At 46.7% G+C, this 27,116-nt stretch overlaps 1 protein-coding gene across 1 annotated transcript in view; it reads left to right on the forward strand.

Moving 5' to 3' along the window:
- Positions 1 to 27,116, forward strand: part of DIS3L2 (DIS3 like 3'-5' exoribonuclease 2) — a 214,049-nt gene that overhangs the window by 22,555 nt on the left and 164,378 nt on the right. Inside the window, exons 3-6 of the mRNA XM_081329970.1 lie at positions 7,923 to 8,075; positions 12,237 to 12,376; positions 16,410 to 16,463; positions 23,007 to 23,108. Of these exons, the coding sequence (XP_081186096.1) occupies positions 7,923 to 8,075; positions 12,237 to 12,376; positions 16,410 to 16,463; positions 23,007 to 23,108 (449 nt within the window). The remainder of the gene's footprint in view (positions 1 to 7,922; positions 8,076 to 12,236; positions 12,377 to 16,409; positions 16,464 to 23,006; positions 23,109 to 27,116) is intronic.

Below are 27,116 nucleotides of genomic sequence, written 5' to 3' on the forward strand. Positions count from 1 at the left end.
ACCTTCGTGAACGGTCGTAGGCCCGGCCTGCGCTATGGTAGTTGGAAGGGCCCCCTTCACCGAACAACCATAGTCTTTTCCCGCCCCCCTCCCTAACCCGACAAAGAACTTAACTAGGAACTTAACCAGGGGCCTCTTGTTGGACTTATGCTGGAGGCCCCTGACCCTGCCCGGCCATCTCTCAGAGGCCCAATGGTCTGGCCCGTCATCGAGATTGGATGTAGTATAGGCGGGTCGCACCCAGGAGAGGGGGGAACCCCTGAGGGCGTGTAGGTCTGTGCTGGAATATTGGAGTAGCATAGAGTTACAAGGGTTTTTGGGAAGGCAGCCCCCTGGATGGAGAATTGGCAGGAGGGTCGAGTCGGGTGGGTGGGTATCTGACCGTCACCCAGCCACTGCCACTTGGCTGGGTGAACCCCAGAAGCAGGCCACTCCCCATCCTCTCACGATGGGTTGTGACTCTGTTTCCGGGGGTGGTCCAGAACCCACTCTGGGTGAAGCATACCCCATAGAGCTCTCACCTCTATGGGGCTGCAGGTGTAAGGTCAAGCCACTCTGCCACCGTGGCTTGCACCCAGGCCCATCATGTCCTGTGGGGAGAGAGTGGGCAGGGAGGTTGAGAGTTGGTAGAGGCAAGGTGATGACGGCTTCGGTGGTCCAGTCGCCGCTGTCTCCACTGATCAGCTGGATCGTGGCGTCTTTTTGGTTGAGGATCGGCACGGAGACACCGTCGGCTCCCAGGGTGCGGGCCGGAGAGGCCACGCCGCGTCTATTAATGCTACCGTCGAAGGTTCGTGGTAAAAAGTGGTCGACCGGGGCCGCAGCTCCATAGGCCCCTGTTGGTTGGGGACCGTCCAGAGCTCGGCCTCCCAGAGGTACGGGAGTCCCATGTCGCTGCCTCCGTTCCACGCGCCTCGAAGAAGGCGGACCATGCCGCGTCCCAGGAGCTCGGGGATGCTGTTGTCGATGTTGCCGCCGTCGCCATCATCGTCGATGGTGTCTTCACTGATCAGCTGGCCCGCGGCTCGATCGGGGGCCGGAGAAGCTGTCACCGACGCCGTTGCCCTCGCTGCCGCCGTTTCCGCCATACAGCTGATCCGCGCCGATTCCGCCGCACAGCTGATCTGCGGTGAATTGTTAGGGCCGATTCCCAGCTGATCTGCGGCGATTTGTTAAGGGCCGCTTCCTCCGCGCAGCTGATCCGCGGCAATATGTTCAAGATCGATTCCGCCGCACAGCTGATCTGCGGCGAATTGTTAAGGGCCGATTCCGCCGCACAGCTGATCCGCGGCGATACGTTCAAGGGCCGATTCCACTGCACAGCTGATCGGCGCTTTGTTCAGGGGCCGATTCCGCCGCACAGCTGATCGGCGCTTTGTTCAGGGGGCCGATTCCGCCGCACAGCTGATCTGCGGCGATCTGTTCAAGGGCCGATTCCGCCGCACAGCTGATCGGCGCTTTGTTCAGGGGCTGATTCCGCCGCACAGCTGATCTGCGGCAATTTGTTCAAGGGCCGGTTCCGCTGCGGCGATTCTTCAAGGGCAGGCCGAGGGGACGCTGGTACCCACTCACAACGGCCGCCAACGGCCCAGGGGGCGGGCCGGAGATGGCCCGGTGCCCCTACAGCTGGTCCGGGGGGGCAGCGGGCGGCACATTGCCCAACTCAATAGCCCAAGTCTCTGACCCCACCACAGGGGTCCAGAGACATCCCTGGGGGCTCCTGGGGGGCGCCTTACCGTTGGGGGCTTACGGAGCTCTCCCCAGCACGTCCGCCATCTTTGGAGCCGGGGGAAAAAAGATTGTTCTAAGTATTGTATTATATTTAATTGATTTGTATTTTAAGTGTATTTTATGTGTACATATATATATATATATATATATGAATATTGTAGACAAGAAGGTATGTCAGTCCGTTTGTACCGTGTCCAATGTTTTAAATAATAAATTTAATAAAGTAAAAAAAAAGGTGTTCAGGTAAATGCTGAGAAAGGCCTCACTAATTCTGAGGAGAGAATTACTCACAATGAGCAGAGTGGATTACGGGTGGTCCTCGACTTACGACCCAGCCCCAAATTTCTGTTGCTGAGCAAGGTGGTTCTTAAGTGGGGTTTGCCCCGTTTTACGACATTTCTTGCCACAGTTCTTAAGTTTTGTCCCACTCTATCCCCCCTCCCCCCCCCCCGGCTTGCCACGGGTGTTAAACGAGTCGCTGCAATTGTTCAGTTAGTAACACGGTTGTTAAGTGAATCTGGCTCCCCCCCCCATTGATTTTGCGTGTCCTAATGTCGCAAAAGGGGATCACGTCATTCCCCCCGCTCCCCCGGGAACACTGCAACTGTCGTAAATCCGAGTCAGTTGCCCAGCGTCTGAATTTTGACCACGGGGACGCTCGCAACCGTCGTAAGTGTGAAACGCGGAGGCAGGTTGCTTCTTTTCAGTGCCGTCGCAAATTTGAACGGTCACGAAACGAACGGCTGTCAGTCTGTGCAGTCTCAGTTTCAGAATATATTACAGGTAAGCCGTCAACTTACGACGATTCGCTTAGTGGCCATTTAAGATTACAATAACCCATCCCTGCCATAAAAGGTACTTATGGCCCAGATTCGAATTTCCAAGTTCTGACAGCTACTCTCTTGGGTGGGTTCTGGCTAGACCCCAACAGGGTGGGATTTTATTTATGAATGAATGAATGAATGAATGAATGAATGAATGAATGAGAAAATTCAACTATTTCCGATCCTCCTGGCTAGAAAAAATGGGAGAAAAATCTAAAGTCGCCTTTCTCCAGCTGTTCAAAATCTATTTTTTTAAAAAAAAATCCTTTTCAGAATTGTTTCTTAAAAAAAAACACAAAATTACGTCCGACAATTTGGGGACGTGTGTGCTTTGAGCTTATAGCCATCTGGAATCTGGTCGCTTGGCTTGCCATTGAAGCCCTGTTTGTGTGTGTGTGTGTGTGTGTGTGTGTGTGTGTGTGTGTGTAATTGCTGGGAGGACAGAGACCCCTCCCAGATAGAATCAGGAAGGGGAGGGGCAGAGAAAACGAACGCTTTTCATCAGCAGTTGAGAATTGGCTGTTAAAAAACGGTGGGCTTAAAAAAACAACAACAACAACGGTGGGCTTCCTGACGGAGAACATATCAGGGGTGGATGGGTAGGTTTGTAAGCTCCCACCCCTCCTCTTCCTCTGTTGGAACTGTGATAGGATCCTGGGATTTGTTGTGTTTATTACCAAATGCCTTTACAGCAGAACAATAGAGTTGGGGGGGGACCTTGGAGGTCTTCTAGTAACCCGCTGCTCAAGCAGGAGATCCTGTACCCTTTCAGATTGGTGGCTGTCCAGTCTCTTCTTAAAAACCTCCAGTGTTTGACCACCTACAATTTCTGGAGGCAAGCGGTTCCACTGGTTGATTGTCCTCACCGTTAGGAAGTTTCTCCTTAGTTCCAGGTTGCTTCCCTCCTTGATCAGTTTCCATCCGTTGCTTCTTGTCCTGCCTTCTGGTTCTTTGGGGAATAGGTTGACCCCCCCCTTCTTTCGGGCAGCCCCTCAAATACTAGAATACTGCTATCATGTCAATCAGTCAATCCATCCAATCAATCAATCAATCAATCAGTATAGAGCTGGAGGGGACCTTGGAGGTCATCTAGTCCAACCCCCTGCGCAGGCAGGAAACCCTATACCAGGGGTCTTCAAACTCGGCCCTTTTATGACTTGTGGACTTCAACTCCCAGAATTCCTCGGCCAGGCGTGCTTGGCGTGCCTGGCTGAGGAATTCTGGGAGTTGAAGTCCACAAGTCATAAAAGGGCCAAGTTTGAAGACCGCTGCCCTATACCATTGGAGACAAATGGCTGTCCAGTCTCTTCTTGAAAGCCTCCAGTGTTGAAGCACCCACAACTTCTGGAGGCAGGTTGTTCCACCGGTTAATTGTTCTCACTGTTAAGAAATTCCTCCTTAGTTCCAGGTTGCTTCTCTCCTTAAATGACTTTCCATCTGCTGCTTCTCGTCCTGCCTTCAGGCGCTTTGGAGAATAGGTTGATCCCCTCGCCTTTTTAGGAGCCCCTCAAATATGGGAGCCCTGCTATCATGTCTCCCCTTGTCCTTCTCTTCACTAGACCAGACCTTCCCAATTCCTGAGACTGCTCTTCGTATGTTTTAGCTTCCAGTCCCCTAATCCTCTCTGTTGCTCTTCTCTGCACTCTTGCCAGAGTCTCAGCATCTTTATAATGTTTGCATCTTGTCCCTGGTGTCTTTTTATTGTAATAATCAGTTTATCAGATTTTTAATTTGCTAGTGAATTCAGTGGCTGGGTTTCTAATTCTTGGGCCTCCCTCTCAGCTTTCTGGATTTTGCTCTGAGTATTAGAAAATAGAGCATAGGATAGGAGCTGGAGGGGACCTTGGAGGTCTTCTAGTCCAGCCCCCTGCTCAAGCAGGAGAACCTATGCCGCCACAGACAGGTGATTGTCTAGTCTCTTCTTAAAAATTTCCAGTGATGGAGCGCTCAAGATTTCTGGTGGCAAGCGGTTCCACTGGTTAATTGTCCTCACTGTCGGGAAGTTTCTCCATAATTCCAGGTTGCTTCTCCCTTTGGTCAGTTTCCAACCATTGTTTCTCGTCCTGCCCTCTGGTGCTTTGGAAAATATTTGGACACCCCCCCTCTTCTTTGTGGCAGCCCCTCAAATACTGGAACACTGCTATCATGTCTCCCCTATTTCTTCTTTCCTTTAAACTCACCAAACCCAAGTCCTGCAGCCGTTCTTCGTATGTTTTGGTCTCCAGGCCTTGGATCGTCTTAGTTAGCTCTTCTCTGAAGTTTTTCCAAACTCTCAACATCTTTTTTATGATAAGGTGCCCAAAATTGTCCGCAGTATTCCAGGTGTGGCAGTTATTTAGCACGTGAAGGTATGGAAATCCAGGGTGTGCCGAGAAGAATGAGAGTTGGTGACAGGGATACTCCTGAACGCATCTTGGGTGTAATTAGCTATCAAGATTCGGGTACCTCCCAATACCAGAGAGGTACAGTTGTGCGAAGCACACCCAACAAAGCTCCCTGCTTGTGTGTGGCACGGCTGACACTGCATGGTTGAACGGTTAAGTCTGACCTACAGAAAACCCTTAACTTACCACCACAGTTGGGAGCAGAATTTGCTAAACGAGGCGTGCCCGATTTTACAGCCTCTTTTGCAATAGTTGTTAAGCGAATCACTGCAGTGGTCATTAAGCGGTCATTTAATTTATTTTAATTGTTTTTAATTTTTTTATTGTATTGATGTTTTAAACACCTTGTAAACCGCCCTGAGTCCTACGGGAAAAGGGCGGTATATAAATCTAATAAACTTAAACTTAACTTAAGTGAATCACACAGTCATTAAGGGAATCCGTCTCCCCCCCATACACACACACACACACACTGACTTTGCTTATATCAGAAACCATCTGAGAAGGTTGCAAATGGCCATCACATGATTCTGGGACACTGCCCCCATTGTAAATACATGCCAGTTGCCAAGGGTCCACATTTGATGACATGGCCATGGGGATGCTGCAGTGGTTGTAAGTGCGAGGTCCGGTTAAAAGCTACTGTTTTCAGTGCTGCTGTAACTTTCAATGGTTGTAAATCGAGGACTGCCTATCCAATCTGGGCTGCGGTAATCGGGATGGCTGCTTTGTAGTTGTTAGTGGCGAAGTTGTGTCTGACCCCTGGCGACCCCATGGATGATGTTCCTCCAGGCCTTCCTGTCCTCTTATTGTCTTCTGGAGTCCCTTTAAGCTCACGCCTACCACTCTCATCCAAGAAGCTTTTTTGGTTCCAACTGACCGGTGGGGAATGGAAGGATTTATATTCTTTGCGTGATTATCTGCAATTTTAAAGGGATAGAAATGTACCAAAATAAATGGGCATTTTACTCTGTTAACCTGCAATAGTTTTCAAACGTTCTGAACTCAGCATCACCCCGAAGCAGAACCTCCTGTAATGGATGAAAAGATGTTGTTGTTGTTGTTGTTGTTGTTGTTGTTGTTGTTGTTGTTGTTGTTGTTGTTCTTCTTCTTCTTCTTCTTCTTCTTCTTCTTCTTCTTCTTCTTCTTCTTCTTCTTCTTCTTCTTCTTCTTCTTCTTCTTCTTCTTCTTCTTCTTCTTCTTCTTCTTCTTCTTCTCCTTCTCCTTCTCCTTCTCCTCCTCCTCCTCCTCGTCCTCGTCTTCCTCCTCCTCCTCCTCCTCCATTCATAAAACATGAACTGAACACTCAAACTGACTGGCGCTGATGGTTGACACGGGTTGCTGCCAGCATCCTAGGTATCAACCAGGTATCTCCTTAAAATGTAAGATGCTCCGAGTAGCACAGTTTTTTGTAGCTTTGCTGGGGTTATTGCAGGAAGCTGCAATTTCTTGATGTGTTTTGCAAAGTTTTTGGACATGGTTCCCAGTGCCCCGATGACTGTTACGCGTTTTATCCATAGTCGCGCAGTTTCGATGGCCAGGTCGCGGTATTTCATAATTTTTTCCAGTTCTTTTTCTTCGACTCTGGCATCTCCTGGTACAGCGATATCAATCAGCTGTACGCTTCGGTTCTCTACGACTGCGATATCTGGCGTGTTGTGTTCCACATGGCAATCTGTCTGTATTCGGAAGTCCCACAAGATCTTCACCCTCTCATTCTCCACAACTTTTTCCACCCTATGTTCCCATGACTTTTCGGACACAGGCAAGTCGTATTTTTTACACAATGCCCAGTGGATTAGTTTAGCAACTCGGTCATGTCTAGCTTTGTAATCAGTTTGCGCGATTTTGCTGCACTCACATATTAACTGTGAAACAGTTTCAACTTTGTCGTTGCAAAGTCGGCAATTTGGATTGTCAGTAGATTTTTGTATCTTCGCTTTCATGGTGTCAGTTTGTGGTGCTTGTTCTTGAGCAGCCAGTATTAAGCCTTCTGTTTCTTTCTTGATGGTTCCCATCTTAAGCCATGCCCATGTCAAGTTGTTATCACATTTTCCTTCAATGTTTTTCAAATGTTGTCCATGCAAAGCTTTGGTTTTCCATCTATTTAATCTATCATCCAGCCATTTTTCCTTATATTCTGCCTTGGTTTCTGTTATTTTGATAATGCTCTCTGTTTTCACAGCCTGCAGCAATTTTTCTGTACTTTGATTCACATAGACATTCAAACTTCGTTTTTCTTCTTCTACAGTTTGGTGGGTTTGCAGTAGCCCTCTGCCCCCTATTCTTCTGGGCAGGTACAGTCTGTCGATGTCACTTTGTGGATGTAAAACATGGTGCATGTTCAAAAGTTTATGCGTTTTCCAGTCTAGGTCTTCCAATTCGGCCAATGTCCAGTTGATAATTCCAGCTGGGTAGCGTATCACTGGGACTGCCCATGTATTAATGGCTTTAATTATATTTCCAGCATTCAGCTTTGATTTTAGTATTTTGCGGACTCTCCTGATGTATTCCTTTTGTGTTGACTCTTTGACTTTTCCATTCAAGATGTTATCTGCTTCCGATATGCCTGGGTATTTGTAACCATCATCCTTTGCTAGTGCTTTCATAACACTTCCGTTTCCCATTTCTATTCCTTCTATTTTTCCCATTTTTCCTCGTTGCATGGATAACATAGCACATTTTCCAAGTCCAAAGTCCATTCTGATGTTGCTACTAAATAGTTGAACTGCGTTGAGTATTGATTCAAGTTCAGTGTGGTTTTTCACATACAGTTTTAAGTCATCCATGTATAGTAGATGGTTTATCTTGCCATGCTGGCTTGAGATGGGGTATCCCAGTTTTGTGTTTCGTAGTAATATTATTATTATTATTATTATTATTATTATTATTATTATTATTATTATTATTATTTCAAGAAGAGACTTTCCTGCTCGTCTGCTTGAGACTGAAAAATGTTGTGTTTCGATTCTTCCCCATGCAGACAAGCGAGGTTCGGCCAGGGCCAGGAACAACTCTGAATCAACCCGAGCCCCGCCACACGTGGACAGGAGGCGACAACTGTCCGAATCTCAGGTTGTCACTGCCAGCAGCTCCGATTGCAGGATGAACTTCCGACATCAAGGAACTTCTAAAGGTAGGATCCACGCAGCACTTTTTTTTTTTTAAAAATGGCAGACACTAATAAAAGATGAGATGGAGTTAGGGTTGTTTAGTACAGCTATGCTGGATTGTGCAATTTACGTTTCTAACTTTGCCTTTTGAATTCTGCTGTTTTATTCGACTGGCGCAGCTTAACATCTTAATAACTTAAGATTTTTTTTTAAAAAAAAACACACAAAATGAACTCAACCACCAGAATTAAACCCAATTACCCAAACTGCAGTTAATTATGGAGCGTGGCTGGCTAGATGTACCAAATACAGCCGTCATTTCACAGACCCTTGAGGGTCTGTGACAACTTGCCACAGGCAACTCACCGTGGGACAACGTGCCACGGGAAAACTCGCCACAGAACAACTCATTAGGGGAAAACATGCCACGGAACAACTCACCGTGGGAAAATTCAGCATAGAAAAACTTGCCATGGGACAATTTGCCACAGGACAACTCGCCACAAGAAAACGCGCCACGGAACAACTCGGCATGGGAAAACTTGCCACGGGATAACTTGCCATGAGAAAACTCGTCACAGAACAACTCACCATGGGAAAACTCGCCACGAGAAAACTTGCCACGGGAAAACTTGCCATGGAACAACTCACCATTCAGCATAGAAAAACATGCCACGGGACAATTTGCCACAGGGCAACTCACCACGGAACAGCTCACCATGGGAAAACTCAGCATGGGAAAACTTGCCACGGGATAAGTTGCCACGGGAAAACTCACCACGGAACAACTCACCATTGCCACAGAACAACTCACCACGGGGGAACTCGCCACAGGAAAATTTGCCACGGGACAACTTGCCACGGGACACTGATATTGAATAGTAGAATAGAATCGTTGAAGAAAGAACGGCAAAGAAGGGGCCGAATGGAAAGTGAATGACAAAAATTAAAATAATGTTTTAATCTTTTTTTAAATAACTGAATTGTCCCACATTGCCTTCTTCGGCTGTCTATTAACACCGCCGGGAAGTGGAGGAAGAGGGCCCAGAAGGCCTCGGATCCAGGTGGATCTAGGCCGGCGTTCTAGCTTTCCGCCCAGCCGGTGTCAGCCTGACTCATAAGTTGGACCCAGGCGCCTTCTCAGAGAGGTGATCCGTTCGCACCTGTCTCCTCGCGCTCGGCTGCCAGCTTTGCGGCTTTGGCTGAAGGTTCTCCTCAGCTGCTGGACTCCTTGTCCTTCTCTGATCTTCCGTGGCCCCACCGGCCCCCTCAGGGCTGGGAGGCCTTCCATTGTTCCCTGACGCTAATTCCGCATTTTATGCCCTCGGAAAAGCAGCTGTCGGATGTCTCCGGCACACGGAGGGTCCCTTTCTGGAACGTTTCTCTCCGTGTCGGGGTGCTTTGAAGAAAACGTCGCTCGGCTTTGTTAAGCGTGGAACCCCAAGGTTGCCTGCTATTCATTAGCCTTCATTTTTACAATGCAAGAGACGTGTTAGAACCCCAATTAAAAGTTGGCGGGGATTCTCAGTCATCCCAATCACGATTGTCCCAAAGGTGCTTTTTTTTTTCTTTTTCAGGAGGCAACTGGATTTTCCTCTTTTTCTTGGAGGATGTTTCCCTTCTCATCCAAGCAGCTTCTTCAGCTCTGACTGGATGGTGGGGAAGGGAAGGATTGAACGGAACGGCTACGGGACTTGGGTTTGGCTAGTCCAGGGGTAGGCAACCTTGGCTCATTTATTATGACTAGTGGACTTCAACTCCCAGAATTCCTGAGCCAGCATAGCATAGCTGGCATAGCTGGCTCAGGAATTCTGGGAGTTGAAGTCCACTAGTCATAAAAGAGCCAAGGTTGCCTACCCCTGGGCTAGTCTAAAGAAAAGAAGAAATAGGGGAGACATGATAGCAGCATTCCAATATCTCAGGGGCTGCCACAAGGCAGAGTGGGGGGGCAGGTTGTTCACCAGAGCACCAGAGGGAAGGACGAGAAACAATGGTTGGAAACTGACCAAAGGGAGAAGCAACCTGGAATTAAGGAGAAACTTCCTGACAGTGAGGACAATCAACCAGTGGAACCGCTTGCCACAAGAAATCTTGAGCGCTCCATCACTGGAAATTTTTAAGAAGAGACTAGACAATCACCTGTCTGTGGCGGTATAGGTTCTCCTGCTTTAAGCAGGGGGCTGGACTAGAAGACCTCCAAGGTTCTATTCTGTTCTAATTCTAATTCTAATTCTAATTCTAATTCTAATTCTAATTAATTCTTATTTATTTATTTATTTATTTATTTATTTATTTATTTATTTATTTATTTATTTATTTATTTATAATGAGACTTGTATGCCGCCCTATCTCCCGAAGGACTCAGGGCGGCTAACAACAATAAAATACAATAAATACAAATATTAAAAAAGAATTAAATTATGTCGAAGTCCCACTAAAACCAATAAAAACATTTAAAATCATAATTAAAACCCCATTATCATCAGTCCAGGTCGGCCTGCTGAAAAAACCATGTTTTAAGGTCGCGACGAAAGGAACGGAGATCCGGGGGAACATCCGGAGCTCCCCGGGGGAGCTGATTCCACAGGGCAGGTGCCCCCACAGAGAAGGCCCTCCCCCTGGGGGTCGTCGGCCGACATTGTCTGGCCGACGGCACCCTGAGGAGGCCCTCCCTGTGTGAGCGCACAGGGCGATGGGCAGTCGTTCCTGGCAGCAGACGGTCCTGCAAATATCCCGGGCCTAAGCCATGTAGCCATGTAATTCTAATTCTAATTCTAATTCTAATAATTCTAATTCTAATTCTAATTCTAATTCTAATTCTAATTCTAATTCTAATTCTAATTCTAATTCTAATTCTAATTCTAATTCTAATTCTAATTCTACTCTGGGCAGAAAACGTCCTGCAGCTAAGAAGGCTCCACACACCTTTGCACTACTCAGGTGATCCTGAGGACACAGGTAAACCTCCAAATAGACTCAACTCCTCTCTAAAAGGATGCAAATGACCAGCTGTCTGCAAGGAGTAGAAATCCTCCCATTCCTCACCATTCAGTCAGAGCTGAAGAAGCTTCTGGGTTGAGAAGCGAAACGTCTTCAAAGGAAAACAAGAAAGTCCAGTTGCCTCCTGAAAAAAAGCACCTTTGGGCTAAAAGTTGACTTCTGGAAGATCATCTGATCGCCATTCGCGGCCTTCTCCAGCTGGCTTCCGACAAGGAAAGTCGATATGGGAAGCTGGATTTATTTAATGACCACATGACTCGCTTTAGAACGGCGGTGATTTGCTTAACAACCGTGGCAAAAAAGGGTTATAAAATTGGGCATGTTGTGAGTCACAATCAATCAATCAGAATAGAGCTGGAAGGGACCTTGGAGGTCATCTAGTCCAGCCCCCTGCTCAGGCAGGAAACCCTACACCATTTCAGTCAAATGGCTGTCCAGTCTCTTCTTAAAGACTTCCAGTGTTGGAGCACTCACAGCTTCTGGGGGCAAGGAGTTCCACCGGTTAATTGTTCTCACTGTCAGGAAATTCCTCCTTAGTTCTAGGTTGCTTCTCTCCTTGATGAGTTTCCATCCGTTGTTTCTTGTCTTGCCTTCAGGCGCGATGTCTGAATTGCCTTCTTTTTTTGTTTTTTAATAATAGTTTTATTGGTTTGTCAAAATACAAAATACAAAGAGAAATCCAAGAAAGTAATCGAAACGTAGAAGAAGGGGAAGGGCAAAGAAAAGTTCTGGCTCCCTTTAGCACAGCAGAAGATGACAACCTTCCAAGCACAACTTTTTGCTTTCACACCACACTTCTGTCACCATAAACCTGTCTAATTAGCAGAAACGGAATCAGGGTTTCATTTTTTTTATCTTTTTCATTACAAGCACAAAATCCGGAACTGAAGCAGGGTTGAGATATATAGTCTCTTCTTTGGATAAAAGGATCGGTTTGACCGTCTCTGCTTCTCTTTGCTGTGGGGAATAATCTGTACCTTCTGCTGACTCGTTAATCTTCACCATAATTCATATTCAGGGAATCCTCCACATAATTTCAATGGTGTTGTTCTTGTTGTTGTTGTTGTTGTTTTAAAAAAAAAACCCTAAAGGGAGAAAACACCCATTGCCTACTTAAGCTTTGTAAAGTCATTCTCTTTGACTGTTACAAGCGAGAAGGCCATTGATGGTGACTTTGCTTTCAGGAGCCCCTTATGCTGCTTCCTCCACCCCGGGAGAGAGGAAGAACTGGAGCAAAGCCACTCGCACGCGGAAGAAGATATTTGAAGCCTACATGTCGAAGGAGGACGTATCCAGGGGTCTGAAGAGAGAAACACTCATTCAGGTGCCGGAAACTTTGGGCGGGCCGTTGTGTGCAAAACCAAAAAAAGCCGGGCCGGAAAGACTGACCTGACCGATGGTGAAATTAAGTTGGAATCTAAGATTTGGAATTAATGCCCCCAAGAAGATGTTTGTGCATTTCTAGACTTATTTATGGAGATTTCGCAAGGAGGACGCCCAAATTAAAACAATTTAACAGGGGTCCCAAAAGTGTTCGTTCCAGGAGGCAACTGGACTTTTTTTATTTTTTTTTCCCTTGGAAGGTGTTTCGCTTCTCATCCCAGAAGCTTCTTCAACACTGACTGGATGGTGGGGAATGGAAGAATTTATATACGCCTTGCAAGACCACTGGTCATTTGCCTTCTTTTAGAGCAAAGCTCTTCAAACGTGGCCCTTTTAGGCACTTGTGGACTTCAACTCCCAGAATTCCTCAGCCAGGCATGCTGGCTGAGGAATTCTGGGAGTTGAAGTCCAGAAGTCATCAAAGGGCCACGTTTGAAGAGCCCTGTTTTAGACAGTCATTGAGGCCACTTGGAGGTTTATCTGTGTCCTCAGGGCCACCCGAGTGGTGCAAATGGGTGTGGAGCCCCCTTGGAACTGCCGAAAGGCCTGTGTGTTGTATACTGGAGATAGATGGTGTCGTCCAGTCCACAAAACAGTCCTTTCAGCAGTTCCAAGAAGGCTCCACACCCATTTGCACTGCTCAGGTGACCCTGAGGTAAACCTCCAAGTGGCCTCAACGACACACTAAAAGAAGGCAAATGACCAGAGGTCTGCAAGGAGTATAAATCCTCCCATCATCCAGTCAGAGCTGAAGAAGCTTCCGGGATGAGAAGCGAAACGCCTTCCAAGGAAAAACAAGAAAGTCCAGTTGCCTCCTGAAAAAGAAGCACCTTTGGGAAAACCTGGATAATTCAGAATCCCCATAGAAATTTAACCAAGGGCAAAGCGTTTTTTTTTCCTTTTTCTTCTTCTTCAAATCCACTGAAATGTAAGGTGCAGGCTTAGAAACCAGGAGACTGGTCACTAAACAATCTGTTGTAAGTCGAGGACTACCTGAACACGGCTGTTGTGTCTCCTCGCATTCTTTTTTTCCCCTCAGCCTTGAACACCCCCAGATCCTTCAGCCTCCCCTCGGCCTGCCGAGTGCCTGTCTCCATGTTTCGGGAGGAAAGCAGTAGCCATGGCCCCTTTCCTGACAAAATCTAGCCGCCATTTGTGTGTGTGTGTGTGTGTGTGTGTGTGTGTGTGAAGGATTGCAAAGTTGAGGGGTGACATCATGAGATTCTGGGGGAGAGAGCGCCCTGGCCCTCGACGCACAATGTACAAACAGTTGTTGCCTGCAAATGGGGGATGAGCGGCTGGCTCCAGATATGATGTCACGGCGTGAAAATGGCTAAATAGGATTTTCGGAGGCACGGATTATAAGTCCCATCTGCTTTTGAAGAGACAGGAGATCAATCCTGTCCTTTTCTGTTCGTCTCTCTCTCACAAGAAAAAGACCAAAGCAGAGAGAGAGAGAGAGAGAGAGAGAGAGAGAGAGAGAGAGAGAGAGAGAGAGAGAGAGAGAAAATGTAAACCATAATGTGCATGGAAGGGGTGGGGGGTATTTGTTACTTATTTGTTAATCATTCTTCCTTCCCCCTTCTCCACTATCAAACAAAGGTGAGGATAACCTTTTTGTGGCTGATTGTTACTAAGACAGGTAAAAGAATGAAAGAATAACACAGTTGGAAGGGATCTTGTGAGGTCTTCTAGTCCAGCCCCCTGCTCAAGCAGGAGACCCCAGACCATTTCAGACAAGTGGCTGTCCGGTCTCTTCTTAAAAAACCTCCAGTGTTGGAGCACCCACAATTTCTGGAGGCAGGTTGTTCCACTGGTTAATTGTCCTCACTGTCAGGAAGTTTCTCCTTAGTTCTAGGTTGCTTCTCTCTTTGGTTAGTTTCCATCCGCTGCTTCTTGTCCTGCCTTCTGATCTTTTGGACAATAGCTTGACTCCCTCTTCTTAGATATTGGAAGACTGCTATCGTGTCACCCCTGGTCCTTTTTCTCATGCAGCTTGACTCCCTCTTCTTTGTGGCAGCCCCTGAGATATTGAAAGGCTGCTATCCTGCCCCCCCTCGTCCTTCTCTTTATTAAACTGGACATACCCAATTCCAGCAACCGTCCTTCATATGTTTTAGCCTCCAGTCCCCCAATCATCTTTGTTGCTCTTCTCTGCACTCTTTCTAGAGGGGTTAGAAAAGAAGACCTCCAAGGTCCCTACCAACTCTGTTATTCTGTTCAGTTTGGGCTCAGCTCGCTTAGCAATCTCGCTTTACCACGGAAATTCCAGTCTCACTTGTAAGGACTATCTGTATTTTCACTTAATGTTGACATACCTTGCATTTTAATTCAATGGTCTTCAACCTACAAAAGCATTGTGAGTAATAAAATCATTACTTTACCACAGGGGTCTTCAAACCTGACCCTTTTATGCCTTGTGGACTTCAACTCCCAGAATTCCTCAGCCAGCGTGCCTGGCTGAGGAATTCTGGGAGTTGAAGTCCACAAGTCCCTAAAAGGGCCAAGTTTGAAGACCCCTGGACTACGGCCTTGGTGTAGAAATAGGCCTGCAATCCCAGAGGGCTTTTCACTCATAAATGCAAAGGTTAGTGGCTTCTTTTAATGCAATAAGCAAAAAAATGCACACAGGAAGTCCTCAAATTATGTACGGCCACAACGGAGCCCGAAGTTTATTTGGCTGAGGGAGACAATTTGCTCAGTGAGTTCTGCCCCATTTTACAACCTTCCTCGCCACCTTCGTTAAGGGAATTGCTGCAGTTGCTAAACTGGGAGAACGGGTGTTAAGTCAATCAGGCTTCCTCCCCCCACCCGCCCAATTGAATTTGCTGGTCAGAAGGTCGCCAAAGGGGGTCACCTGACCCCGGGATGCCGCGACCATCGTAAGTACGAGTCAGTTGTCAAGTACCCAAATATAATTCACAGGACTGTGGGGATGCGGCAACGGTCGTAAGTGTGAAAAATGGTCATAAGTCACTTTTTCCTGGTGCCGTTGTAACTTCTTAGAGTCACTGAGTGTGCTGTTGGAAGTGGAGGACTTACAAGGACTTACAGTGATGGAAGAAGGGGACTGGAAACATGCTCATGTGTTATATGAAATGTGAATATCACTCATAGGCACACATATACACAAGCACCATGTTTTGAGACACAAGACATAGATTGTGGTCTAAAGCAGGGGTGGGGAATTCCACGCTGGCTGAGGAATTCTGGGAGTTGAAGTCCACAAGTCATGAAGGGACCAAGTTTGAAGACCCCTGATCTACGATAATATGGCCAGATGTTTTTATTCTCCTGACGATATATACCGGTACTGCCAGTACTGTAAATCTACAAGGCTCATCCTTTACTGCCAGAGACATTTGTGGCTACTGCATTTGAATCCAGGTTGCAGAATCTGCTCTCTTCCTTTCTTCGGCTCTTCCTCCTGGTTAAAGTATTCGTATTAATGTTAGCAGGGAAATATCTTCATTTGCAGGATCAAGTAAGAACTAATGAGGTGTTGGAATTCGATTATCAGTAATCGAAAGCATTTCTTAAAAGCTAGGCCTGATTCTGGAATCGTTTAATTTTTTTTTTTGATAGATAATTTTTTGGTATAGATCAGAGGCCTTCAAACCTGGCCCTTTTATGACTTGTGGACTTCAACTCCCAGAATTCCTGGGAGTTGGCTGAGGAATTCTGACTGGCTGAGGAATTCTGGGAGTTGAAGTCCACAAGTCATAAAAGGGCCAGGCTTGAAGACCCCTGCCATATTCTCCTTGCAGCTTCGGCTTTTTATAATAGCTTTAGCTTTTTATAATAGTTTTATGGAGGATCTTACTAAGTGCCTTATTTGCAACCGAGCCATTATTAGTCAGTTTTGCCTCAGTAGGAAGCGGCCGCTGGTTTCTATTTCGACTTTCTGGTAACACATTAAAGCAACTCCTTTGCTGAAATCTAATTTCAATGTTTCCTTCTTTTTTTCTCTTAAGGGACCCCTGAGGATAAACCCCAAGAAATACCATGATGCCTTCATTCCTTCCCCAGTAAGTAATTCTGTAAACCTTAGCAATGGGGGGGGGGGGGTTCACGTGAGATGAACATCCCTCCCGTCTTGGATTGATGGAGGAGCAAGAGATGAACTGGACTTTCATGGGTTTTTTTTCCCCTTGAAAACATTTCTCATCCAAGAAGCTTCTTTAATTCTTCAGAAGAAGCTTCTGAGCTGAACTAGAATACTTAATAATGATGATGGTGGTGATGATGATGATAAAGTTGGAAGGGACCTTGGAGATCATCTAGTCCAACCCCCTTCTCAGGCAGGAAACTTATACCATTTCAGACAAATGGCTGTCCAGTCTCTTTTTAAAAACTACCAGTGTTGGAGCATTCACTGCTTCTGGAGTCAAGTTGTTCCACTGGTTAATTGTTCTAACTGTCAGGAAGTTTCTCCTTAGTTCTAGGTTGCTTCTCTCCTTGATGAGTTTCCATCCATTGGTTCTTGTCCTGCCTTCAGATGCTTTGGAGAATAGCTTGACTCCCTTTTCTTTGGGGCATCCCTTGAGATATTGCAAGACTGCTATCATGTCCCCCCTCGTCCTTCTCTTCATTAAACTAGACATACCCAATTCCTGCAACTGTTCCTTATGTGTTTTAGCCTCCAATCCCCTAATCATCTTTGTTGCTCTTCTCTGCACTCTTTCTAGAGTCTCAACATCTTTTTTACATCGTGGTGACCAAAACTGGATGCCATATTCCAAGGGTGGTCTTACCAAGGCATTGTAAAGTGGTATTAACACTTCACGTGATCTTGATTCTATCCCTCTGTTAATTCAGCCTAGCACTGTGTTGGTTTTTTTGGCAGCTGCAGCACACGGCTGGCTCATATCTAAGGGACTGTCCACTAGGACTCCGAGATCCCTCTCACAGTTACTACTATTGAGCAAGGTACCCCCTGTACTATACCTGTACATTTGGTTTTTCCTGCCTAAATGTAGAACCTTACTTTTTTCACCATTGAATTTCGTTTGGCCAAGTGCGATTCGACTCACAAGGAATGTGTCTCCGGTGCAGAATCTCTCAGTGTACATTCAAAACAACAGAGTATTATTAATAATAATCACAATATAATGGTGCCAATAGGAGAAGGAAGTGGAAAAGACGAGAAGGAGAATAGCAATACAGCCATCAAACCCGGGTAAATATACTTAGACGTAAAACAATATTAGGGACGCGGTGGCTCAGTGGGTTAGGACGCTGAGCTTGTCGATCAGAAGGTCAGCAGTTTGGCGGGTCGAATCCCGAGTGCCGCGTAACAGAGTGAGCGCCTGTTACTCATCCCAGCTTCTGCCAACCTAGCAGTTCGAAAGCACGTAAAAATGCAAGTAGAAAAATAGGGACCACTACGGTGGGAAGGTAACAGCGTTCCGTGTGCCTTTGGCGTCTAGTCATGCCGGCCACATGACCACGGAGACGTCCTCGGACAAGCGCTGGCTCTTCGGCTTTGAAACGGAGATGAGCACCGGCCCCTAGAGTCGGAAACGACTAGCACGCATGTGCGGGGGAACCTTTACCTTTACATTTTAAAACAATATTCTGAGGATTAGGTGTTCAGCCGAGTGATGGCACGGGGGGGGAAACAAACAAACACCTGTCTTTGTGTCTAGTTGTTTTGGCATGCAGTGCCTTAAGCTGGTGTCCCAAGGGCAGGAGGTGAAAGAGTTTATGTCCAAGGGGTCTGTAGATGCTTTCTCAGGCCTTTTTCTGACCCGCGCAATATACTAGTCCTCAGTGGAAGGCAGGCCGGTTGCTAATGAAGAAGCGTCTCGAATGAGAAGCAAAACGTTTTTCACGATTAAAAAAAAATCAATTGCCTTTTGGAAAAGCACCTTGACCTGGGCGGTTGAGAATCTCCATAGGCAGCAAGCGATGAGGGTGCAGGAAATGCACCCAGCTTGGCAAAACGTTTGATTGCAACTCATCCAGTCATGCTCTCTCGGTCCGCTTTAGATTCCAAGGGCCTTCTCTGAAAGAAATGCAAAAAAAAATAATGGTACAGACAATGGCGTCAAGAGAGGGACAGAAATCAAGCTCACGCGAAGTGTTAATACCACTTTACAAGGCCTTGGTAAGGCCACACTTGGAATACGGCATCCAGTTTTGGTCACCACGATGTAAAAATGATGTTGAGACTCTAGAAAGAGTGCAGAGAAGAGCAACAAAGATGATCAGGGGACTGGAGGCTAAAACATATAAGGAACGGTGGCAGGAATTGGGTATGTCTCGTTTAATGAAGAGAAGGACGAGGGGGGACATGATAGCAGTGTTCCAGTATCTCAGGGGCTGCCCCAAAGAAGAGGCAGTCAAGCTGTTCTCCAAAGCGCCTGAAGGCAGGACAAGAAGTCACAGATGGAAACTGACCAAGGAGAGAAGCAATCTAGAAATAAAGAGAAATCTCCTAACAGTGAGAACAATTAACCAGTGGAACAACCTGCCTCCAGAAGCTGTGAATGCTCCAACACTGGAGGTTTTTAAGAAGAGACTGGACAGCCATTTGTCTGAAATGGTCTAGGGGTCTCCTGCCTGAGCAGGGGGTTGGACTAGAAGATCTCCCAAGGCCCCTTTCCAGCTGTATTCCGACTTACTGAAACTATTAACCAGTGGAACTCCTTGCCTCCAGAAGTTGCGAGTGCTCCAACACTGGAAGTTTTTAAGAAGAGACTGGACTCTGAAATGGTATAGGGTCTCCTGCCTGAGCTGGGGGTTGGACTAGATGACCTCCAAGGTCCCTTCCAACTCTGTTACTCTGTTCTGTTCTAGGTCGAGGGCTGCTTGTAAAGTCTAAAGGGGGGGGGTAAGAGGGAGACTTCGTCTGCCCCTCGCAGCTTTCTTGCAGCGAGTTAGCGAGAGGGAAATTCCTAACCCAGCTAGAGGAACGGGTGAACGAATCCACTAACCAGATCAATTCTTTGTGAAAAAAGCTGCAACGTGAAGCCAGTGTTAGGGAAGCACAAAACGAGAGCGAGCGGGGCAAAAGAAAACCTCCTTTTGTTCCATCCCTCTCCTCCCCCCCCCATGGCAGGTCCCAACCGGGGTGCCGAGTGATGTAACTATGCGGTGGGATTACTGCCGGGGGGGGGCGGAGAGGGGTGAGGGGGTGGGGGGGGAACGGCAAAGCTGAAATCTGGCTTGATTTAGTCCAACAAGCTTTGCAATTTTTCGGCATCTCATCATGGGAGGCAACTTTGCGCCAGCTGTCGATCTCCCTCCCCCCCCTGCTCTCCCCCCCCCCCCGGCTGCAAAGTGCGACTCCTTCGGCTGGGAAACGAAATATTCCAGCGGCCTAAGTGGGCTTGGTACCCGGCACTCCATAAAGGTTGCTAGAAAATTAAATCCTACTATTAAATACAGTACATTGTGTTGTTTAAGTGTTCCCTTTATTTTTTTGAGCAGTATATATATATACTGTATATATATATATTTATATATATACAGTATATATATATATTTGTGGACGCACGAGAGCCCTGAGCTGTCGCAGGGTGGGTGGGGGTCAAGTACATTTTCCTCGGTGGGAACCTCATGATGGGAAGATATCCCGGTCTCTCTCTAGCCGCTTCTGACCCCGGCCGTTGCAATTTGGCACGTAGGACGCCCATTTTTCTCAGGAGCACCTGTTAGCTGCTGCTGCTGCTGACATCAGCTGAGTTGGGAGCCGTGGAGTCTTTCTCCCCCCCCCCCTCGTGTCCTTGTTTGAGAGATTCAGCAGGAAGATTTGGGAAGCGTGGCCAGCTCTTCCTGTACACGACTCTCGGTTTTCTACGCTTTGTCCAGAAACGCATTTTTTATTTTTTTGATTTTGGCTTCCAAAAACGTGCTTTGGTCTCAGTCAGAAGTGTCCAACCTTGGCAACTTTTCAATCAGTCCGAATAGAGCTGGAAGGGACCTTGGAGGTCTTCTAGTCCAACCCCCCCACCCCCGCTCAAGCTGGAGATCCTGTGCTTTTTCAGATAGCTGACTGTCCAGTCTTCGCTTAAAAATCTCCAGTGATGGAGCACCCACAACGTCTGGAGGCAAGCGGTTCCACTGGTCAATTGTCCTCACTGTTTTAGGAAGTTGCTTCTCTCCTTGATCAGTTTCCATCTGTTGCTTCTTGTCTTGCCTTCTGCAGCTTTTGAAAACAACTCGACCCCCTCCTCTTTGTGGCAGCCCCTCAAATTTGGAGCACGGCTATGATGTCTCCCCTCGTCCTTCTCTTCATTAAACTAGACATCCCCAATTCCTGCAACCGTTCTTCGTATCTTTTAGCCTCCAGTCCCCTGATCCTCTTTGTTGCTCTTCTCTGCACTCTTTCTAGAATCTCAACACCTTTTTTTTTAGTAGTGTGGTGACCAAAGCTGGATGCCGTATTCCAGGTGTGGCTTTACTAAGGCTTTTTATAAAGTGGTCCTTAATACTTCATGGGAATTTGATTCTGTGCCTCTGTTTATACAACCAAGGATTGTTCAATCCTCATTTGTGCCACTATAAGACTTGTCAGACAGTTCTTGTATCAAAGACACAACGCATATCTGTACAATGATTTATTGATGTATTGATTTATTGATGTATTGGTATTGATGTATTGATTTACATCATCATCATCATCATCATCATCATCTAGTTAGAAGGGACTTTGGAGGTCATCTAGCCCAACCCCCTGCTCAGGCAGGAAACCCCATCCCATTTCAGACAAATGGCTGTCCAGTCTCTTCTTAAAAACTTCCAGTGCTGGAGCATTCACCGTTTCTGGAGGCAGTTTGTTCCACTGGTTAATTGTTCTAACTGTCAGGAAGTTTCTCCTTAGTTGTTAGTTGCTTCTCTCCTTGATTGGTTTCCATCCGTTGCTTCTTGTCCTGCCTTCGGGCGCTTTGGAGAAGAGCTTGACTCCCTCTTCTTTGTGGCAGCCCCTGAGAGATTGGAAGGCTGCTATCCTGTCCCCCCTCGTCCTTCTCTTCGTTAAACTGGACATATCCAGCCATTCCAGCAACCGTTCCTTGTATGTTTTAGCCTCCAGACCTCTAGTTACCTTTGTTGCTCTTCTCTGCACTCTTTCTGATTTATTGGGAAAATAATGGGCTGCCCGCTCCATCTCCGTGACTCTGTGCGGCTTACAAAGAATATATACACACACACACACACACACACACACACACACTGGTGACAACACCCGGTGAAATAAGCCATTTGATGGGCTCCATCTCCCTCTGGGTTCCCCAGGCCCCTTGGCAAAGCCGGGTCTTCAGGGCCTTATGAAAGAGTGTCAAAGTGGAGGCCAGTTCTGCAGGGATGATATTCCAAAAGGAGGGAGCCACTACGGAGAAGGCCCTTCTCCTGCATCCTTCCAGATGTGCCTTCTTTAGTTCCCGCAACATTCCTTGCCTCCTCGCTCTACGGGTAGTCCTTGATTGGTGGCTACCACTAAGCCCTGAGTTTATGTTGCTAAGCGAGAAACGGGCTTTAAGTGAGTTTTGCCTGGGTTCCCCCTCTGGCAGCCTTCTGACCAGCAAAGTCAATGGGGAAGCCAGATTCCTTTTAACGACCCTGTTACTCACTTAACATCAGCAACGATGAGGAGGCAAAAACTGCCTTAGCCACCATTCTCACTTAGCAACCTACATTTGGGGCTTAACTGTCTTCGTTTTAGCCTGCTTCTCCTTATTGAGTCCTTCGGGAAAGGGCGGTATATAAATCCAATTAAATAAATAAATAAATAAATAAATTGGCTTGACCCAAGGTCTTATCTGAAGTGGGTAATATTTGCTTTAGATTTATAAGTTCCTCCCAGTGACCCTTTTTAGTCCAGAGCTGACAAGGTGACTTATGCCACGAACTAGCAGAAAAGCAGCTTGAGGGATTCGTGGCCAATGAGCTTCCCAAAGCTGAAAATACGAGAATGCAAGAAAATAAAAAAAGAAGCAACGGATGGAAACTGATCAAGGAGAGAAGGGAGCTAGAACTAAGGAGAAATTTCCTAACAATTGTGAGGACAATTAACCAGTGGAACGACTCGCCTCCAGAAGTTGTGGATGCTCCATCTCTGGAGGTTTTTAAGAAGAGGCTGGACAGCCATTTGTCTGAAATGGCATAGGTTTTCCTGCCTGAGATTGGGGGGGGCTGGACTAGATGACCTCCAAGGCCCCTTTCAACTCTGTTATTCTGTCTATGGATTATTATTATTTTTTTAGCAAAACCTCTACACGAAGTCTGAAGATGCCGTTTTCCCATGCTGATTTTGCTTTTGGGGGGGAACTCGCATGTAATATTTTGACTTTCTTTCTTTCTTTCTTTCTTTCTTTCTTTCTTTCTTTCTTTCTTTCTTTCTTTCTTTCTTTCTTTCTCCCTCCCTCCCTCCCTCCCTCCCTCCCTCCCTCCCTCCTCTTTCTTTCTTTCTTTCTTTCTTTCTTTCTTTCTTTCTTTCTTTCTTTCTTTCTTTCTTTCTTTCTTTCTTTCTTTCTTTCTTTCTTTCTTTCTTTCTTTCTTTCTTTCTTCCCCCCCCTCAAAAAACAAAAATCCATATCCTCCGTTAAAAAGAGTCGTTTCTTTTCCAGGACGGCACTCAGGATATTTTCATTGATGGAGTCGTTGCTCGCAACAGAGCCCTGAACAGTGACATCGTGGTGGTGAAGCTGCTTCCGAAAGATCAGTGGAAGGTCAGTGGGTCAAATCTGCTCGTCCCGTTTTCGTTTCGTGGCGATAGCCGGCAGGGGGGGGATTCAAACTTGGCCGCCGCGATGAAGGATTGAAAAATGATTTCCCATGCTCTTCGGGATGATGGATGCCGTAGACTTGCCTAGGTTGTTGTTGTTGTTAGCTGCGAGGTCGTGTCCGACCCATCGCGACCCTATGGACAACGTTCCTCCAGGCCTTCCTGTCCTCTACCATCTTCTGGAGTCCATTTAGGCTCGTGCCTGCTGCTTCAGGGACTCCATCCAGCCACCTCATTCTCTGTCGTTCCCCTTCTTCTCTTGCTCTCCACCTTTCCCAGCATTAGGCTCTTCTCCAGTGAGTCCTTACCTAGGTACAAGGTTGCCTAAGTCATCTAGTCCAACCCCCTGCTCAGGCAGGAAACCCTATACCATTTCAGACAAATGGCTGTCCGGTCTCTTCTTAAAAAGTTCCAGTGTTAGAGCATTCACAGCTTCTGGAGGCAGGTTGTTCCACTGGTTAATTGTTCTAACTGTCAGGAAGTTTCTCCTTAGTTCCAGGTTGCTTCTCTCCTTGATTAGTCTCCATCCGTTGCTTCTTGTCCTGCCTTCAGGTGCTTTGGAGAATAGCTTGACTCCCTCTTCTTTGGGGCAGCCCCTGAGATATTGGAAGACTGCTGTCATGTCCCCCCTCGTCCTTCTCTTCATTAAACTGGACATACCCAATTCCAGCAGCCGTTCCTTATATGTTTTAGCCTCCAGTCCCCTGATCCTCTTTGTTGCTCTTCTCTGCACTCTTTCAAGAGTCTCAACATCTTTTTTACATCGTGGTGACCAAAACTGGATGCAGGATTCCAAGTGTGGCCAAGTGCGGTAATACGGTTGTGGAGTGAATCTGGCTTCCCCATCGGTCTTGTTTGTTGGAAGGTCACAAAAGGGGAGCGTGGGGACGCTGCGACCGTCATATATATGAGTCAGTTGCTATGGGTCTGAATTTTGATTAGGTGGCCACGGAGGATGCTGCAACGGTCGTTAAGTGTGAAAAACGGTTCTAAGCCCCTTTTCCCCCCCGCGCTGCTGTAACCTCAAACAGTCCCTAAACGAAGTCAAGGATTACCTGTATTAGCCCTGCAACTTTCTTTGGTAATTTTTATTTCTTTGCTGTTCTTCCTCCTCCTCCTCCTCCTCCTCCTCCTCCTCCTCCTCCTCCTCCTCCTCCTCTTCGTTCCGATGGTTCTCTTTATTTGGGTTTCTTTAGTCTTGTCAGAAATACCTCCTTTTGCGTTTCCGGTTTTCTGATAAAAGTGTGTTTCCTTCTTTTGTTTTTTTTTTTTAAATAATTTGCCGAAAATACGCAGGGAAAAAGGACTCGCCCAAATGTTGGATGGAGATCAGGAGCAATTCAAAACAGGTTGAGGAAAAAGCATCCAGGTAAGTCCTCGACTTACGACAGTTCATTTAGTGACTGTTCAAAGTTAACGGCACGGGGGGAAAAAGTGACTTGTGACCTGTTTTTCACACTTTTTCACCCTTACGACCGTCGCAGCTTCCCTGCGGTCGCACGGTGAAAATTGAGAGGCTTGGCATCCGACTCGTATTTACGACGGTCGCAGTGATTCCCCTTTTGCGACCTCCTGACAAGCAAAGTCAGTGGGGAAGGGAGAGTCACTTAAACAATGGTGTTACTGGCTTAACAACTGCAGTGGCGCGCTTAAGAACCGCGGGAAGAAAGGTCGTAAAATGAGGCAGAATTCACTTAGCAACCGCCTCGCTTAGCAAGGGAAGCCGTGGGCTCAACTGTGGCCGTAAGTCGAGGACCACCTGGTTATTTTCAGTGGCAAGGCAGCAACAGGAAGAAAATGAGCCTTTTTGAAACTCCACTTTTGTTGTCCCTACTGAATGCAGTGATCCGGCTTCGTCATGTTTGCTTTGCTCTTGGTACCTTTACCTGTTGTGACAGGTGTGCCTTTCCCAGCATTTGTATTTAAAAATAAAATAAAATAACACGACGGGAGACCGGTTGTGTATTTAAAAAGTAAACCGAGGACTTCGTTTTGAAGTTCTGAAGGGCCTCGTGAAGAAATGTTCCTGCTGGTTAACAAGGGTTCAAAGACGCTGGATTTGGTCGGGCGTTTTCTATAAAACCAACCTTTTCAGAGCAGGTACAGGTAGGTAGTCCTCAAACTTACGACCACGGTTGAATCCCAAATTTCTCTTGTTCAAAGCGATTTCCGTTGACCCAGGACCAAAATTTCTCTGCCGAAGCAAGACAGCTATCAGGAGCGTTTCGTCCCATTTTACGACATTTCTTGCCCCGGTTGATCAGTTGTTATATTAGCAACACAGTTGTTAAGTGAATCAGGCTCCTCCCTCCCCCTCCCTGACTTTGTTTGTCAGAAGGTCCCGGGACACTGCCACTGTCATAAATGCAAGTCGGCTGCCATTTGAATCACGTGACCCTGGGGATGTTGCAAGGGTCCTGAAAAGTGGGTGGGGTGGGGGCGAAACCGTCCTAAGTCACTTTTTTTTCAGTGCCCTTGTAACTTGGAACGGTCGCTAAGCGAACCGTTATAAACCGAGGCATACCTGTGTTGCGAATAAATCAGTAAATAAATAACAGAATCAGCTTGAGAGTGACTTCGTGGACTTTTCAGCTCTTAGATGTGCTTCCAGTTCGATTTCCCCCCTGGATCTTGTTCCCTCCCTCGACCGAAATTCCTGAAAGACGCTCCGGTTGTTTAGCTGTGTGTGCTTTGAGCGTGCCCTAAATAACTCTTTTCATTTTGAGGCTGGCAACCAAACATTGTTTGGTAAACTGGAGGGGGAAGTCCCTTTTACTGTTCCAAAGCCATAGCACACGTGTGTTGGGGTGATAATTCCATCCCTTGCAAGTGCCCAACCAGCCTTCAAAAGTGGAGTTGCTTCAAGAGCATGGAATATGAGGCCGGAATTAATCCTGCGTCAAGGTTTTCTTCCCTCTTTCACAGCTTGAAGGGATGCGTAGCTGGGTGTCTTTAAGTGCGAGAAATTGTTTGCTTCTTTGAGCAACCAGGTTTCCCCAAAATAACTTGCAAAACTTTCCAGGCAAGCATTTTTTTAAAAAAATTTAAACAGGCACAACAACAACAGCAACAATAATTTAGAATTCAAACAGACAAGCACCTGCCACATAACACCCCGGACTTAACAATTGTGGAGAAGAAAGACAAAAAAAGGTCTGGCTAGTGGACAGCAGAATAGAAGAGGAAGAACAGGAGAAGATAACAAAATACAAAGACCTACACATAGGAACAGAAAGACTGTGGCAAAGGCAAGCAAGGGTAGTACCAATAGTAAGAGGCGCCTTGGGTGCAATCCCAAAACATCTGGAGCACCCTCTGGACACCATTTTCATTGAAAAAATCGCCATTAGTCAATTGCAAAAGGACCTTGATGGTCATCTAGTCCAACCCCCTGCTCAGGCAGGAAACCCTACACCATTTCAGACAAATGGCTGTCCAGTCTCTTCTTAAAAACTTCCAGTGTTGGAGCATTCACCGCCTCTGGAGGCAAGGAGTTCCACTGGTTAATTGTTCCAACTGTCAGGAAGTTTCTCCTTAGTTCCAGGTTGCTTCTCTCCTTGACTAGTTTCCATCCGTTGCTTCTCGTCCTGCCTTCGGGCGCTTTGGAGAATAGCTTGACTCCCTCTTCTTTGGGGCAGCCCCTGAGATATTGGAAGACTGCTATCCTGTCACCTAGCTGATGGTTAATCCGATTTCTGATGTTATTGCGATCAGTCAGGCATGGGGTTGGACTGGAAGACCTCCAAGGTCCCTTCCAACTCTTGTTATTCGGTCACCTGCACCTTCAGCTCTCACAGATTTTTTTTTTCCTTTTAATTTGACCTCCACAGAGGTTAGAGTTGTTTGCCAAAGAAATTCAGGTTACAGTGGCACCTTGGTACTCAGCTGCTTTGAAACTCAGAGAATTTGGTATTCAACGCATTTTGACATGAAAATTTTGTCCCGGTGCTCC

The sequence above is a fragment of the Vipera berus genome (genome assembly GCF_964194415.1).
Source record: "Vipera berus genome assembly, chromosome: 5".
NCBI lineage: Eukaryota > Metazoa > Chordata > Lepidosauria > Squamata > Viperidae > Vipera > Vipera berus.